General features: G+C 42.2%; 2 protein-coding genes across 3 annotated transcripts in view; both read right to left on the reverse strand.

Moving 5' to 3' along the window:
* On the reverse strand, positions 1 to 7,839 carry TMEM42 (transmembrane protein 42). Its single transcript, XM_050313830.1, has 3 exons — positions 7,728 to 7,839; positions 3,296 to 3,442; positions 1 to 2,459 (listed from the first exon to the last, which is right to left on the reverse strand). The coding sequence occupies exons 1-3, from the start codon at positions 7,836 to 7,838 to the stop codon at positions 2,319 to 2,321; spliced, it is 399 nt and encodes a 132-aa protein (XP_050169787.1). The 5' UTR covers position 7,839; the 3' UTR covers positions 1 to 2,318.
* A 146-nt stretch (positions 7,840 to 7,985) lies between these two features.
* KIF15 (kinesin family member 15) overlaps positions 7,986 to 16,489 on the reverse strand; it is a 35,830-nt gene continuing 27,326 nt past the window's right edge. The window contains exons 27-35 of one of the 2 annotated variants that reach the window (XM_050313768.1): positions 16,093 to 16,239; positions 15,080 to 15,184; positions 14,627 to 14,791; positions 14,078 to 14,184; positions 12,636 to 12,708; positions 12,001 to 12,038; positions 10,228 to 10,393; positions 9,737 to 9,868; positions 7,986 to 9,439 (exon numbers count right to left, since the gene is read on the reverse strand). In XM_050313768.1, the coding sequence (XP_050169725.1) occupies positions 9,356 to 9,439; positions 9,737 to 9,868; positions 10,228 to 10,393; positions 12,001 to 12,038; positions 12,636 to 12,708; positions 14,078 to 14,184; positions 14,627 to 14,791; positions 15,080 to 15,184; positions 16,093 to 16,239 (1,017 nt within the window). In that variant the 3' untranslated portion in view covers positions 7,986 to 9,355. Of the gene's footprint in view, positions 9,440 to 9,736; positions 9,869 to 10,227; positions 10,421 to 12,000; positions 12,039 to 12,635; positions 12,709 to 14,077; positions 14,185 to 14,626; positions 14,792 to 15,079; positions 15,185 to 16,092; positions 16,240 to 16,489 lie in introns of both variants that reach the window. The other variant, XM_050313757.1, reaches the window with a different exon arrangement.

Below are 16,489 nucleotides of genomic sequence, written 5' to 3' on the forward strand. Positions count from 1 at the left end.
TGAGCTTTGGACACTGTTTTATTTTGAAATTGTCAGTGCTCCTTTCTGAGATGACTTCCAAACACATTTTGAATGATCACACACGAACTGTTTACACTGCTTTGACACGCAGTGATTGCAGCCTTCCTCGCAGCCCTGGTCCCTCTGGCAGACGTGGGTCAAGCCCCGTGTACATAGAGGAGGGAGATTCTGCCATAAAACACACCCTCCTCGGCAATCTTTTCTTCCCATGGGAACTGGAGGAAAACTTGCTTCTGTTCCCACCTTCAAATATTTATGACAGAATTTACAGCCCCAGTTTACGTTAATCTGTCCTAATAGTGAGGAGCACCAAGTAAAGCACTGGCCACACCTCCTGCACATGAGCAAACATCTCCTAAACCTTGATCTCTAACAATAACGGTAATAAAGAAATGTCAGTTTTGAGATATTCCATGTTAAAAAGCTTTCCAAATGGTTTGTTACGAAACGGGGCTCCAGCCAAATTAACCGGAGAGTCTGGTCCTTCTACTGCCATTTGCATGAAGGCAGCCATGGCTTACAGTTGGTTGAGAGTTAATAACAAGGGTAAATAAACCAGACTTCACTAATTTTCCACTATGTATGAAGATCTAAGGAGACCTGATGAATTTCAAAATGCAGAGTTCCCAGCTGTCATGTCTGCAGACCTATGAGGGACTGTGTCAAGTCACAGCTTCCCAGTTGACTGGATGTGTCCCACTCTATCACAGCTGCTACCCGAAGAGCTCCACTCCTCAGGGGTGAAGACCCATGTTGGTAAGAAGGAAAGGCACTCGGAGCACTTTGCCTTCCCCACCACCACATACGCCTCTCCCCTCTTTGAGGAGAAGACTTGGGAGCACACAAGCCTAAAAGGCAAAGGCATTGCCCCTCTTGAGACATGGTTGCCAGATGTGGTGAGCTACGATGGTCTCCTGAAGCAGGGGGCTCGGAGCAAACAGCTCTTGACCTCTTCTGGGGACTTTCCTTCTTTCTGATACGAAGAAGAAAAAGGCATGAACCCAACTCCAACAGCATTTCCATCCACAAGTCTATTTTATGCTCCTGCTTGATATGGCAGATCTGCCTGTCATGATAGACCTGACAGGTTCCGATATGGAGGCTCACAGAAACGTGTCCTTAGGTTTTCTGTACATGCCACAACTGTGACTCACTTTCTGTGGTTACAAGAAGAGAGAGACAACCTAGCAAGCCCAGAGCAAACAAGTGATATGCCTGAAATGTATGAATGATGCATACATTTACAGGCATCATTATATTTCTCAATTAGGATTCCAACTACAGAATTTCCAAGGGAAAAAAAAAGATGTGGGCAGGGGAATGGAGACGATATCTTACAAATGATGATTCATGACACATTCACCATGCTGACACCTGAGCACAAGAGATTTAGCAGGTATCTGGATACCAGTGATCTGGTTGATCACACTGCATAAATGGGAATCAGCATCATCCAGTGGTGTAAAAAAAACATTTACAAAACGTTAAAGCAATTGTCAACTTCAGTGGGATGGGGGATGTGTTGACCACGGACAGTCCTAGCGAAAGCAGCTGACCCTTCACATGCTGCCTGTTGTACTGTACCAAAATTACTGTTTGACCTACACACAGCAGGGATGGTGATCCAAACTCCGTCCTGGTTAAGGGTTTAAAGGAAAGAGCAGCAACCTTACAATGAGTAACATGTGAGGAATGCGTAAGTGAATATTAAAGGTGTCAGATATAAATGGTAAGTTAAAAGGTGTATGTGAATGATATAGGAAGCTGAAGGAATTACTAAAAGGCTCCACAGCATTATAGGCAGCACCAGACATGGAGCCATTTTAAGAGACAGACAGGAAAGTCAGGAACAGTGGAACAGAAATATCAGCTGCCTTCAGCATCTACTTCTGATTGCAATTCTATTTTGGGATAGATTGTTTTATGGAAAAGTACCAATGCACAGGCACGTTCCACAGCCACCATGTTTACTTTCAGCCTTCCCTGAACTGGGAAAGCTCCACAGCCGCAGGGTGTGAAGAGGAGGAGCAGCTGATAAGCCTCTGGCCCTGATTTTCACAATACTGACTCAGAGTGGATCAGCTCCCTCCGAGGCTGTCACTGCCACCACACCACTGCCAACCTGCCAGGAAAGATGCAAACAACGTGACTTTGCAAGTCAGCAGGTCATCAGGTGAGCAGGGGTCAGCAGGTCCTGTGTTCAGGTCGATGTGTTCGGAGGTTGGTGAGGACTGGGGATGCCATAACGAGACAGGCTGGGGAGGGGCAGCACGGCACCGTGCCCCCTCCAGCAGCTCTCACTCCTTCTTCTCCGCCGGGACCTGCACCAGCTGGGGTGCAGATGTGTGCAGCAGCACGAGCCCGCCCAGTGTCACGGAGAGGCCGACCCACCACAGAGGTGACCACGTCTCGCCGAAGAGCAGTTTGCCCAGGACTGCCTGAAGGAAAAGAGAGACATAAAGCTTTGCTGGGCTGAGCTGCTCCAAAGCCTCCTGCACTGCCAGAGCTGTGAGGACTTCTCCTGGGAGAGATGGCCCTGGGGAAAAAACGTGCTTGAGGAAACTCATGCTGGGACAGCCAACAGAAACGGTTGCTGCGGGTGATGCTGGAAATGACCGACTCTACCATCCAGCCTGGAAGCGCAGCTATATTGTGGTCCCAAAGCAGGACTTTGGCAGATGTGTCTGTGCTTTGCTGCCTTCCCATCACTTCCCAGGAGCCAAATCTCCTGTTGACTGGGCAACTTCAGTCAATTATTGGACACCACCACGATCTGTCTGCCAGTTGGAGCACAGATACAAGGTGGATTGCTGCCAAAAGTGAAAAGCAAGTAGAAAAAAAGTGCAGGTCAAAGATCCTCTTGCTGTCACTAGCAGCAGCGCATCTTCACATCCCGCTAGGGTGACTCTGGCTTGTCACAGGTGAGGTGTTGCAAAGGAAAAGCAAAGCAAAACAAAGCAAAGCAAAGCTCCTGGCTCTGGCTCTCACTGGCAGTTACTACAGTTCAGCTGTACAGCTGCTGCAAGGCACCAGGCTGGGCAGCAGTGCTCCTCCTCCTGCACCATCCAGAAAAGTTCCACCGCTTCTGCCATGAACAACTACCAAAGCAGCTGAGGCCTGATGCAATCATTTCATGTGTGCCTGTAACCCTCCCTTTGTGGCCACTGATGCTGGTTCTGCTGGGAGATGAGGTAAGACCAGTGGCATCCAGTGTGAGCACTCTCACATCGCTGTGCTCCTCAGGCTTCAGTGCCTGGGGAAGGGATCTACTCACCGAAGAGATGAAGTTGGAGGCTGTCGTTGTCACAGAGGCAGCAGCTGAGGAGGAAGAGAGTCGCAAGGCTTTTGCAAAGACTGTCCACATCACCGCATTGCATGCAAACACCAAGCCAACACAGCTGACACGAAGCAGCACTGGCAGCTGTAGGGAAAAAAATGAAAAGCCTGTGTATTTTCACCTCACTAATTCATGGGCACTTTGGAGCCAAACCCAGCGGCGTGGGCTTTTGAAGCTGAATTACACTGCTATTACATGAAGGTGAATATATAAGAAGAAAATGGAAGCGAGGAAACAACCCTGGACAGAGTGTGAGCCTGGTGTGTCCCACTGTGAGTTCAGCCTCAGACTACAAGCTAGGAGGTGTTAGGACAACATGCGGCAGCTGCTACGCCAGAAGCCAAATTTCAGAACACTCTCCAGCTCATGATGTGGTGGACACAAAATGCAGGGATATGCCCTTTACTCATCACTATACATATACAGATGTATAGAAAAGAACATCTGAACTGACAGGGAGAAATACCAAAGATGTAAATGCCGGCGCTGTGTTGGGTCCAGGACCCAAATGGTGTGAATTTGGACTGAGACCCCAGTGGTCCCAAAGCACTGGTCCTCACCAGCTCCAAGGACCTGGCCTGCATTACTGCTGCAGTGAGGGCAGCAGAGTTCTCTGTGAGGAAAGAGAGCTGAGGGGCTTCATGCCTTATCTCGCACACTCAGTGAAGATCAGATTTACTGAGAGGTCTCTGCTCCAGCATTTAGCAGCAACAAAACCACCTCTGAATTCAAGGGCTGTCAAGGCCATTTGGGTCCTCAAGAAAGACCTCCCTCCTTAGACAACCTGACCAGACATGCAACAGCCTCAGTCTGAAAAAAGGGCACAGAAGCACAGGGAGCACACAATGCTAAGGGAAAGCAAATCTTTGTCTAAGCCCATAGTAATCACAGCTTCACAGCCTGCCACCTTTCAGTCCATGGTGGGATTCATCTTGAAGAAGACAGAAACATAGGTGTGAAGTCACCAAAAAACCCAACTAAGAGGTGGTACCTGTCCCATGGGAATGGCTGCATTGCAGCCCCCTACCAGCTGCTCAAATCAATAGGGGCCACCAACTGTGTTCTGCTCCCACTCAGAAGAAAAAATTATATACTGTAAGCAGACAGGGATTTTTGAAGCAAGCAATGTTGCGACTACAAAGTTAAAAGGAAAAACCTGCAAAGCAAATCCCTGCTCGATGGCTGGTGCAAGCTCTCCGAGGCTAACCCCATTCCAGCGAGCGACAGTGCAGGTGCATGGTCTCATTTTGCCTCACCTGTGGCAAAGATCTCCAACCTGATTAGGGCAACAGTAAAAATCCAATATGACTCTCACCAGTGAAGCACTTTGCTTTCCTACTGCCACCCTGGCCAACCCTGTAGGGAGGGATAAGAGGGACAACCATTCACAGACTCTACTACTCCTCTGAGGATGAAAACTTCTGCCATGTTACGGCTCTCCATGGGATGAGGTGTGCCTCCTAATTTCAGCCTCTGCCTCTATGACCAGACAGTTTTACCTTCCTCGGGGCAGTTATGTACATTCACACACCTCTAGTGGGTAGGCAGATCTGGGAGTAAAGAGATGAGAGGGTAAAACAATTCTCCATGTTTCACCTAAATTCAGTATATTTCCATAGTCCAGGGGTTGGATCAGAGACCTCCACAGGTCTTGCCTGACTGGAATTAGTCTGTGAGACTGGAATCAGTCTGGTGAAACAAAGCTGGCTCCACGACCATCACGGCAACTATGTTATGTTCAAAACTGACCTTCAACCCATAGGTTTTTACTCTGATCTTCTTCCATTGCAGAGCCAGGGAAATCAGCTGCAGTATGCTCTGCAGGTGGCATATGCCCAGACTAAAGGTTTAGCAGAGAAAGATCAGGTCCCTCTGCACCTCCGGCAGTGGAGTGGTCATCACAATGGCATGCAGACAGAGAGATAGGAACATCCCCACGTGTTTCCTTCCCCACAAGGAAGGAGGGAGATATAAATTCCTCCCCAGCTAAAGACTCAGCTGAGCCACCCCAGTGAGTCAAGGATTACTGTTCTGATTGCTTTTCTAAGCAGAGATTAATTTCAGTGTACATTTCAGATAATCCAGAATCACTCCTGAAGTGGCAGAAGTAATTTTAGATGAAGACTGGCAGGGGAGCGGAGAAAGCAAAGTAAAGCTTTTGTTCAAGAGAAATGACCCCTCCTGGTCAGTTTGCTCTCATGCTTGGCCATCCCAACACATCCTTCTGGCCAGGAAATCCCTCTTTGTGCTGCTGTTGAATATCCTGCTACCCTACATTATAAGCTCTTAAAAGCATCAATACACTTCTAACATTTCCTGGCCCATTCCATGCTGCACAACTGATGGCTGCTCTTATACTTTCTTTGAGATTTCTGTAGCTCTTCCTTAAACGCAAAACTCCTCCAATCTCTTTGGCCTTGAGGCTGCTCCGCAGAAATGCCTTTGCAGCAAGCATGCAGGATTCAAAGGGAGCCTCTGAAACGCTTTAAGTGTCTATAGTCCTGCACAATTTAAGCCACTAGGAAGATTATGGCATCTACATAAAGCCTGGCTAGTTTTACAGCTAAACTGATTAACTTAATTGTCACCTAGAACGGACCTGAAAACTGAAGGAACCAATTTACCCAGAAAAAAGAAACACAGTCACAGAATCACAGCATGGCTGAGGTTGAAAGGGACCTCTGGAGTTTATCTGGTCCAACCCCATCACTCTTAGAGCAGGCTGTCCAGGTCCGTGTCCAGACAGTGTCTGAATATCTGCAAGGATGGAGACTTCATCACATCCCTGGGCAACCTGTGCCAGTACCTGGTCACCCTCACAGTGAAAAAGTGTTTCTAGATGTTCAGAGCAAACCGCCTGTGTTTCAGGGTGTGCTCATCACCTCTAGTCCTGACACTGAGCACCACTGAAAAGAGCCTGACTCCATCCTCTGTGCACACTCCCTCCCTGCAGGTACTATATACATTGAGGAGATCCCCCGAGTCTCCTCTTTTCCAGGATGAACAGTCCCAGCTCTCTCAGCCTCTCCTCCTAAAAGAGATGCTGTGGTCTCTCCATCATCTTTATGGTCCTTTGCTGGACTCTTTCCAGTAGCTCCATCTATTTTTTTGCACTGGAAAGCTCTGAACTGGACCCAAAACTCCAAGTGTGGCATCATTAGGGCTGAGTAGAGGCACAGGATCATCTCCCTTGACCTGCTGGCAACACTCCACGTCAGTGACATGACACTTTGTCATAACACTTAAAAAAGAAAAAAAAAAGCACCAACCCTCCCCCCCGAACACATACGCAGTATTTTTTACAAATTTCATCAGAGAAAAATACTCAGAAAAGATGTTGTCAACATTTTCAGTAATTCCATGCTCTAGTATTCTAGTCAGTGCAGAACACAATTTGGGGATTTTTTTTTTTTTTGGGGGGTTGGAAAGAGTATCAGGATTTAAATTTTTTATTTTCCTTTCTGCCACCTTTTCTGATCTATCAGAGAAGATCAACAGGATTCACAGATACCGAGTTTTTGCCTTTTTAATCCTTCCTAATAATCACACGGATTGATTTTCTCTTTTTTTCCTGGTGCACGGCTGGATTTTGTCAGCTCTAGTTTCAACTCCAAATGTACATTTGCCACATGAGTAACAACCTATACCTAAGTTAATCTCCCCAATGTGTTTTTAGGAGACGTGTACGCTGCCTACCTCAGCATCTCCCCACTCACACACAACCTCGTGTACCTCCCCACCTCCGCTGTGCCTGTGCCAGAGTTCACCCCTGTAGGTAAGGACACTGCTGCTGGGTGAAAGGACAGCAGTCCCACGTAACCCCAAGCATAGGAAGGTTTGAGAAACAAAACCGAGATAAAGATCACCACCAACGAACACACGAGGATCAGCCGAGCAGCGCAGGGGAAATCAAGGGCTCCACCTGCCTGCTCTGGTACGGACTGAGCTGAGAGAGCAAGAGGGAGAAGAGTAATGTTATAAGCAAAACAGTGGACTAAGAACAAGCGCTTAACGCTAAAGAGTACTGACATCCTGCTTCTAAAGTAACACTGACGTAGAACCACTGCAAATGCAGGGTTGGGCTTGGTCTGGGGCATTCCCGCACTACGCTTGTTGTCTTTACATCTTAGCAGCCTCGCTTCCCTCTCCCTGCTCCTTGTTTACGTCGACACCGCGCATTAGTCAGCCCTCCAAGGCTGGGCTCCCCCAGGAGGTGACTCAGCGCTCCGCTTTCCCTACAAATCCAGGGCAGCCCCTGGGAGCGCAGGAGGGAGAGCAGGAGCGCTCCCGCCAGCGCAGCCGTGACGCCCAGAGCCGCCTGCGGGGCGGCCGCACAGGCACCCGCGGCACCGCCCCCCTCCTTCCTTACCGCGCCGCCGGCCGCCTCCTCGCCCGGCCCCAGCGCCAGCTTCGCCGCGGCCGCCGCCGCCGCCCCGAGAAGGCCGGCGAAGGCCGCCGCCGCCCCGCCGCCCGCCCGCATGGCCCTCCGCCGGGCCCCTGGGCCGCCTGAGGGGCGCGGCCGCCGCAGCGCCGCCCCGAGCACGGGCGGGCCCGCTCCCAGAGACACAGCGGCGGCCGGGAGCGGGCGGGGGGACGGCAGGGAAATATGCCACGGGTGCGATGTTCGTTTATATACAAAGGCTTTTATTTGAACGGACAGAAAAGGAGGGAGTAGGAGAACAACGCAGGTCCTGCCGTAGCCAGATACAACACAGAAAAAGGGCAGAAATCGCCTACGTGGAAATAGTCCAGTAACAGACAGGGAGGAGACATTTGTAAACCTAGGACGCGGCAGTAACAAATAAAGCACGCAGGGGGCAACAGGTGTGTTATCCTTGATGTACCCCTCTAGGCCTCATCTGAACTAGATTGTCTACGGGGAAAAAACCCCAAACCCTACCGCATTTATAAGGTCAGCCTTTTTACTCCTGTACATCACATCAGAGCTCAAGTAGGAACTTGAACTTAGGCAACTTTAAAAGGCATAGATAAGCTGGTAGAAGTTCTTCCCCTCAGCCAAATCATGCAGAAACTCACTAGGTCTATCCTGGCCTTTATCAGACACATCTTCCGCTTTGCTCCATTTTGCCCCAGCGCTTGTGGGCAAAAGAAGTACTGTATGAAGTAGCCAAAAACTAGAATGATAGGCTTACTGGCAGTACAAAAAGAGCCTGTTTGATATTGCTAGATAAGTCAACATTTTGTGCTCCACTAACAAACATTTCATGTATCTGCAATAAATCTGAAGTGCAATTAAGTGAACTTCTGCTGTACTCCTAAAATGTTCTGCATATTTTCACAGCTTCTTTCGTAACACTAACTTGTTTGATAAGAAAATGGTTGCAAAATACTTAGAATTTCCTACAATTCTAATACAGAAGTCTACTATAAGTCTATAATAGGGGAAAAAAGGGTTGAAAAACATTTTAATTTCATATAAAGAAAGAACAGAAAGGTAAAATATATTTATAGTGCTATTTACAAGTCTGTTACTAAATTCACATTTATGCTTTATGGAACAAAGTTCACTATGAAAATTATTTTTAAGCAACCCAGTAAAATCATCCTATGTTTAGCTAAAGAAATAATCACAAACAAATTGAGCTTTTAAAATTTTGCCTCTGGTGGAAAATGTAGCATTTCAGAAGAGGTAGGAACCTGAATAAAAGCACAAAAGGAAACAAAGATCCAGGTGTGTTCCCAGTCAGAAAGTTTTTCCTTGGCAAGGTACAAAAGTTCCAAGGAAGTATCTTCCAGCACCTATACAAAATCAGTTTTGGAAATTGAAAATTACTGGAAGGTGTTAATATGTCATTGGAAGCTGCCCACATAGCTGGTATAACATTCTCCACTAAGAGTTATTACCAGCAAAAAAAAAAAATCTATGAAGTAAAATACTTGATTATTCCATGACCACAGCAAAAGTCAAGTTTGACAGATGGCTTTTGCTTATTCTGTACACTTCAAAAATATGGCTCTGCAGTTTTATTTGTGTCATTACAGCTGATCATAATGTCTACAAATGTCACATTTTTTTGATTCTTTCAAAAAAGCGTTTTCAATGCGTAGTTTTTCAGTCTCCTGTAAAACAGAAAAAAAGCATGGGTATATTAAGGAAATTTTCCTCACGTCTTTTATATTTCTAAATAACCGGTATCTATATTTGTTTGAGTGTTTTATATACTATATACTTGGGAAAATAAAACAGGGTGATCCTTGTCTGGGGCTCGTGAGGAGATGGACCAGCCATGACTTACTCAACTGCATAAAATCTATTGCTCTTCAACAGAAAGGCAAGAACTTTAGTTGTCATTCTCAAAGCTCAGCTCTCTTCTGTGTCAGGCCATGACTTCATCTGTATTCTACTCTGCAGCTTACCTCAGTGAGCTTAGCGTTATCTTTCTTCAGTTTCACAAGATACTGAATCTTCTGGTTTAGATTTTGATGACCAAGTAATTTCCCGTTCTCCTCAGCAAGAGAGTCAACTTGCTTCCTCAGCAATTCTATTTCCTGTAATTATTATAAATACATGGTGTACCTGTTAGCAGTAGCCTCTCCTTTTTTCGGAAGGAATAGCTTCTTAGAGCTACAAACATACTAACATTTAAGTTTGTTGTAACATATGATGCAAGAATTGGTTCATTCAGGAAATACATATTTGTCTTATGTCTCCTTAGATACTACGTTAGATCCTTCTAAAGGTCAAAAAAGAGCACTAATTTATTTGTATTATGAATCGCAACACCGTTTTCTGTACCCAGACTTCCACTAGTGCACAAATACTACAAATACAACTAAACTGTAAGACCTCTACCACTGCTGAATAAGATTCTACTGTAAAGACGAAAAAAAGATTATACATGTGTAACCTTTTCAGTTCTGTCTCTTTCTTCATATGCTTCCTCCAGTTTTGATCTAATATCTTCTTTTTCTTTAAATGCTTTGAGCTCCAAAGTTCTTGTTCGTTGTAGCTCCAGAGTCATTTGACGACAGGCATTCTCTTGGACTCTGAGGATATTTTTGCTCTCTTCTAATCTGCCAATATACAAGAAGCATAAAAAACTTTAAAACCAATATGCATGGCATATAAGTGAATTACTAAGTCAGTCTTGGACATGGAGGGAGACTCCTTTAAAAGTGTCCTTCAGAGACAACAGATTTTTCTTAGAACTTAGTGTTAAGGGAAGGCAAAATTTCATTCTGCTTCACAGCTCTTCTGTTTGATACTATCAACTAGGCAGTGTTTTGGAGATGCTCTTCTCTTTGGTAACTGTGCTGTTTGGGAACTGTTTGCAATCCAGGAGACACAACTCCACTGAGGAGAAAGCAGAAACAGAAGCTTCGCCTACAAGGACTCTTTGAATTAATCCACCAAAGGAATGTAAATTTTTCAGCTAAACTCAGCCGCTCTTCAAGTTTCCCCTAGATTGCTTGTCTGTCTGTGACTTTTCCCCCAGTGGTTTTGTTGTTCAGAAACATCTCTGAGCATCTCTGATGGCCTGAGCTTGTTTGGCCTGGTAACAGAAGGACCACCACTTAGGATAGAATTAAAACATTCTCAGCAGGCAAGATGTCTGTAAAGCTCACAGAATATTAAACTGTGCCATCAAACTTCAGAGTCTGTCTACTGATTATGTGAACTTCAGTAATTTTCCAAGTCTATTCAAATATTGTATCAATTAAATTCTTTTTGTCATCAGTTTTGTTTTACTGAAGCCTGGTGTTGAAGACCAACTCTGTGAAAACAGTATTCATTTGGTACATTTGTCAAGACATTTTCTTAAAGAGGAAAGAATATTTCCTTCTTTGTGCATTATTTGTTTGTATGAGACCTTGTAGCACTGTTATAAAGCGTATTTCAGAGACCAGACAGGTACAAAATGATCCCTAATTGCCAGACTAGGGTTTCTGGAAAATTTAATTCAAAGTTACTTTTGAAATGACCACGTGCATAAAAACTATCTTCCTCCTTAAAAGAAGTTACTTACATAGAAAGAGTACAGATTAGGAAAAGAATAGCAGGACCAACATTTTCAAACTAATGTTTATCTATTAATTCAGTATTTTCTTTCTTTGCTACTATCCATCCAAGGTGCAAAACACTTGAATTTTGAGGACTATTTGCACAATTGTGCAAACACAAACTAGGAGTCCTCTAATAATAAAAAATGTTCATTATTCAACATGAACTGCAAAAATTTAAACAAATAGCATAAAAAGAAAAAAATTAGATTATATTTAAAATTATAAACCAGTTATGATACTAATAAAGAAATGAACAGTATTTCAATTCAATTTGAAAGGGGATGTGCTTAGAATTCATTGCACGTATAAAACTTAACACATAAATAACTTTAAACAATTAGAAATGTCTCTTCCAATTCAAGTTTTTATGGTTCTACCCATTTCAGAGTATTGTTCTGATATAATGCTATCCTTTTCAGTAAATGTAGTAATAGGTGCTACTACCACCTACTGATGAGAAAGAGTAAGAACTCAATGTGTCTTGCAAAAGTATAAACATTTCCAGATTATGTCTTTTATAAATTCAGATATTGGACTTCTAGTGCTTAAATATAGCTTTTTTGTCATTAATTAGTTTAATACAAGTTTCCAGTTCAAAGAACAATATTTAGACTTACTCTGCTTTCATTTTCAGCATTTCCTCCATTGCTTTATTCTGTAAAAATTCAAAAGCATTAGATACAGTCCTAATGTTTAACATACAGATGTGTATTTAAAATTATTTATGACTTATTTGATGCTATGTATCTCATTACAGATCCAGCCAAAGTCATCCTACTCCTCCATAGCTCACATGTCTAATATTCACTCTAAGTTCATCTCTTTGCTATATGCAGGTATTTCCCATTTCATGCCAGCACAAATGACCCACAGCATATCTCTCTGCCCACTCACACAGAGCAAAGCTCTAACAGGGGATTTTTCTGCCTGGGAGATCCATGGCAACCTCCGCTGTGACATATTAACTTCCTTTTGACACAGACCTGACATTAGCAAGTGACACAATCTTCACTTTCCAACTCTGTGGAGATGAGTCAGATTTAGCAATCCGAATCTGTTTTTGCTTCTTGTGTAATCTGACACCCAGTTCACTGGTGTCAGGCTGAGATAGAAACCCTAAGAGCTAAGTGTCAGGCTGTGCCTATTAGAAGTCACTACAAATCAGTGTTTGTTTCACTGCTGTGAAACAGAAGAAAACAGGTTCATACTTCACAGCAGGCCAACAGCAACTGACGTGAGAACGATAATATACCTTGGCAAGTCGCTCCTCAGCGATCTCCTCCTCTTTCTCTTTGAGCTGCTGAACATCAGGATGTTTCTGATCACTAGGAAATTCAAGAATGAAGAAAGTTTCTCATAAATATAAGAAACCAGTTGTAAAAACATCTTATCCAGATTAAACCAGTAAATATGTGTAGTTGTTTTCAAACGTGTTCATACTCAAAATACTGAACACATCATGAAACAATTGTGGAAGGGTTTCTATATTCTTCTATATTCCATGAACACCACATTTCTTCTATATTCCATGAACACCACATTTCCTTTTGCTAGAGTATGGAGAAACTAGTGTTTGCATTAAAAAAATTACAAATGTAATAGCAATGCAACAGTTTCTTAAGACAGTTTTGCAATTAAGGTAAATATTTTATTAGTTGGTGATGTTCAGGTGTATGTTGACTGCAGAAAGCAACTCCTTCCTACAAGATAACCTAGCAAGACCACTGATCAGTTAAGAAAGTAAAAGATTCTTGTATTTAGAAGACTTCAATACTTTTTATTTTGTTAGTTTTTGATTAACGTGACATTGGATGGAAGTAAGCAAACACCATACAATTAAAGTAACCCACAAAGCAACATGCCAGTGGAACCACTTTATCCTTGTAGTGTGCCATAAGGAAAGAACTGAATTGGTTAGGAGTTTTATAATTGCATCAAATTGTAATAAACCCACTATTTTCAGTAACTTAAAATCTTTGTGAACAGATCAGGCAGGATACTGAATGATGATGCTGTTTCTAAGGCCTTCTGCTTAGTTTGCGACAGACATTTGAAAGTCTGTTGTGAATTGAAATGGGAATTGTAGAAAAACAAGAATGGTGATGTTGCCATGGAACACTGGATTCTGTGGCTTTGTTTTTCACCCAGTTTATGGAATAGGTTTCCTGGATCAAATTTTTCCACAGAAAAGCATTACTTTTATATTCCCCACTTGCTGGATTCCTGACTCGGACCTTGGGATATAATCTGCATATGCATTAACAATTCCCTGCTCCTGTTAGTTGATTGGAGTTATGGTTTGAATAGACCAAAGGCTAATACTATACTGGAGGCTTTAAAAGTTCATTTATGTCTATGTTAAAACTTGTGTTGAATTCATCTGGACATTTGCTATCTACTGAATCCATAACTACAAGAGTGATATGGCAATATATAATACGTGGGAATGGTTATGCATATAATTATTTTACATTCTATTTCCATTTCCTTTATAAAACTTTGTTGCATTTGAGAATTTGTGATTTAAGGGCAATAAAGTCTACAAGCCAGAAAAAAGTTTCCATGGAAAAGTCTGAGTCCATCTCCACATTTACAAACAATATGTAAGACTTTATTTCAAATAAACAGTGTACATTTTATCTTGCTTAATTATTTCAAGTTAAGATAGATTTTTTGTGTTTTATTTAACTTTACCTGTTCTTACTTGGTCTCCGAGTTTCTACAAGGCTCTGTAAACTCCTATTGTTTTCCACCAATATCTGCATTTCCAGACGCAAGTTCTCCAACTCATTTAATTGTTCCTAAGCAAGGAAAAAGAAAGAAGTTTGAAACATTTTATTTGAAGACCAAATTGCAAGTCCTGTTTTCATTTCCATTGAATATGTTTCTGAGTAAAATAGAAGACAAAACTGTTTATCAGAAAACAAGCACAGTTCTCTGGCAAATGTCTGCATTACCCTTCCATTTACAGTTGCATTAAAAACTTGATTTAAAATAAGTCAGAACAGTTTCAGTAGTAAAACCAATGTTAGCACTCGACATTCACGAACTTGAAACAACTCAGTTCTTGGGAAAATGAGATATATTGACATTTCAAGCCTGTTGTCACATTTTGAGCCTAGGGAAAAAGAGGATCAAAACCTGCTTTCCTGCTTTAATGGACACACTACCAAGCAGAGCTCATTCAAAATCTAAACTCTGTATTTTGTCTTATTTTAACCTGTAGAGATTAACTCATAGTACCTTCAGCCTTAGAATTTCATCATTTTTAGCTCTTCGTTCTTCATTCAGTTCATGTACAAGGTGCTCCAGATTTATTGCAGAAGCCCTACGATCAGCTATTTCTTGCTCATGGGTTTCCAAGAGCTTTGCCAAATTCACATCAAAATTAGGGGGAGTTTTTGGACACTGTCAAGTTAAAAGAAACAAACCAGACAAACTATTAGTAAGGAACTGTTTGCCATATGTATTGGTTATATGTTTTAATACTTAATTGGAGACATATATTAATAAATTCCTGGCAGACAAGTCATCAATAATACAATTAAGTTACAAACTATGTGACTGGGAATTGACCATTCGTGATACACTGTAATTACTGGTTCCAGCCTGAAGCCATGCTGTAAAGTTTGTAGTCATTTATCATGTGTTTTAACAGGCATTATAACGAACATGTTTCTCTCACAAGTGCCATACCTGAGAAAATGTTACTAAAGATGAGTCCACAAAGCAATCTATTTGCTTCATTTTTAGTTCATACTCATTCTTCCTGTTCTCCAGTTCCTCTGTCATTTTGTCCAACTAACAGAAACACCAGTTAAGAATTAAATTAGCTCATAATAAACACAAAATAGGAAAGAAAACAGAAGCCAGATCTCTATTTTGAGCAGATTTAAGTTATTTTAGATTAAGTTAAACTTAATTTTCAAACTCTTGTATATTTAGCTAATAAAAGTTAAACTTTCAACAGTTGTATGTAGCAGGCATTTTTGAAAGAATCTATACATTATATACTTAATACTGTGTAGTTAATCTGAATTTTGTTTGTGTTGCTATTTATTTTCTTGGCTTACTAACACGATCTACGTTTCAAAGGGCTTGCTAGTACAGAAGAAACTATTATGAATTTTGTTGGCACATATTACTGCTCAAAACATGATCTGATACAAAGATTTTTGTGGTATAGATTTGATCAGTTTCCCCCAAGAGAATATGCTAACTTGACAAAAGAACTCCTCTTTCAAATAATAACTTACCAGAGTTTTTGCCAGCACATATTACATAGCCCTATGGCAATTATGACAACTAGAGCTAAAATTTGGACAAAAGCTTAACATAGCTATTTAGTCTGCAAAAGCTCCAAATCATTCTCAGACTACGTAATTTATAGAGCTCAACACTTACGTCTGTTAGATAATGATATTGTTTGTGGATAAACAGAGGAAAAAGTAGTCCCCTAGATGACATTGCTGATAACAATCAGGTTGCTCAGTTGTTACAGGTACTGATAATTTTACTCTGCTATCTCTAGACATCATTTCCGAAACATGTAAAAGTTACCTAGCCTTTGTTCAGAAGTTTTTAGACTACTATTTTGCTTTTACAAGGAGCATTGCTCTTCACCAAGAGTACAAGATGCTGTAAAATTACATGCAAAAACTTCTCAGCTCCCTCTCAATGAGCTAATTATCAAAAGTTCTCTGTTTTACCTGTTCCCTAAGTTCCTGGATTACAGCTTCTTTCTTTGCTATGTCTTCCTGAGCACACTGGAGCAATGAATCATGTTTCTTGGAGGCCTCTGTCAGACTTATCAGCTGATCAGTGGTATGACGCAATTCTTCACACAGAAGGTCTCTCTATTTTAAGTCATTGGATGAGTAAAGAAAGAAATGTTAAAGTTATTACTCCAAGTCAGTTTGTTGTCAGGTGTTTTGTCATTGGTGTCAAGATTGTTAACAGCTACAAGCATATCTCTTTTCCTTCTACTTTTTCATCGTGAATTGTAGCAAGCGTTCATCTATAAATTTCTTATTTTAGCGTGTTTTCATATCCATAGTCTTGGTTGCAGAACAAATGTAAGAACTTTCCCACAGTATAGTCACAGTT

This window comes from Myiozetetes cayanensis, unplaced genomic scaffold (assembly GCF_022539395.1).
Source record: "Myiozetetes cayanensis isolate MyiCay16 unplaced genomic scaffold, myiCay2020 scf1, whole genome shotgun sequence".
Lineage (NCBI taxonomy): Eukaryota > Metazoa > Chordata > Aves > Passeriformes > Tyrannidae > Myiozetetes > Myiozetetes cayanensis.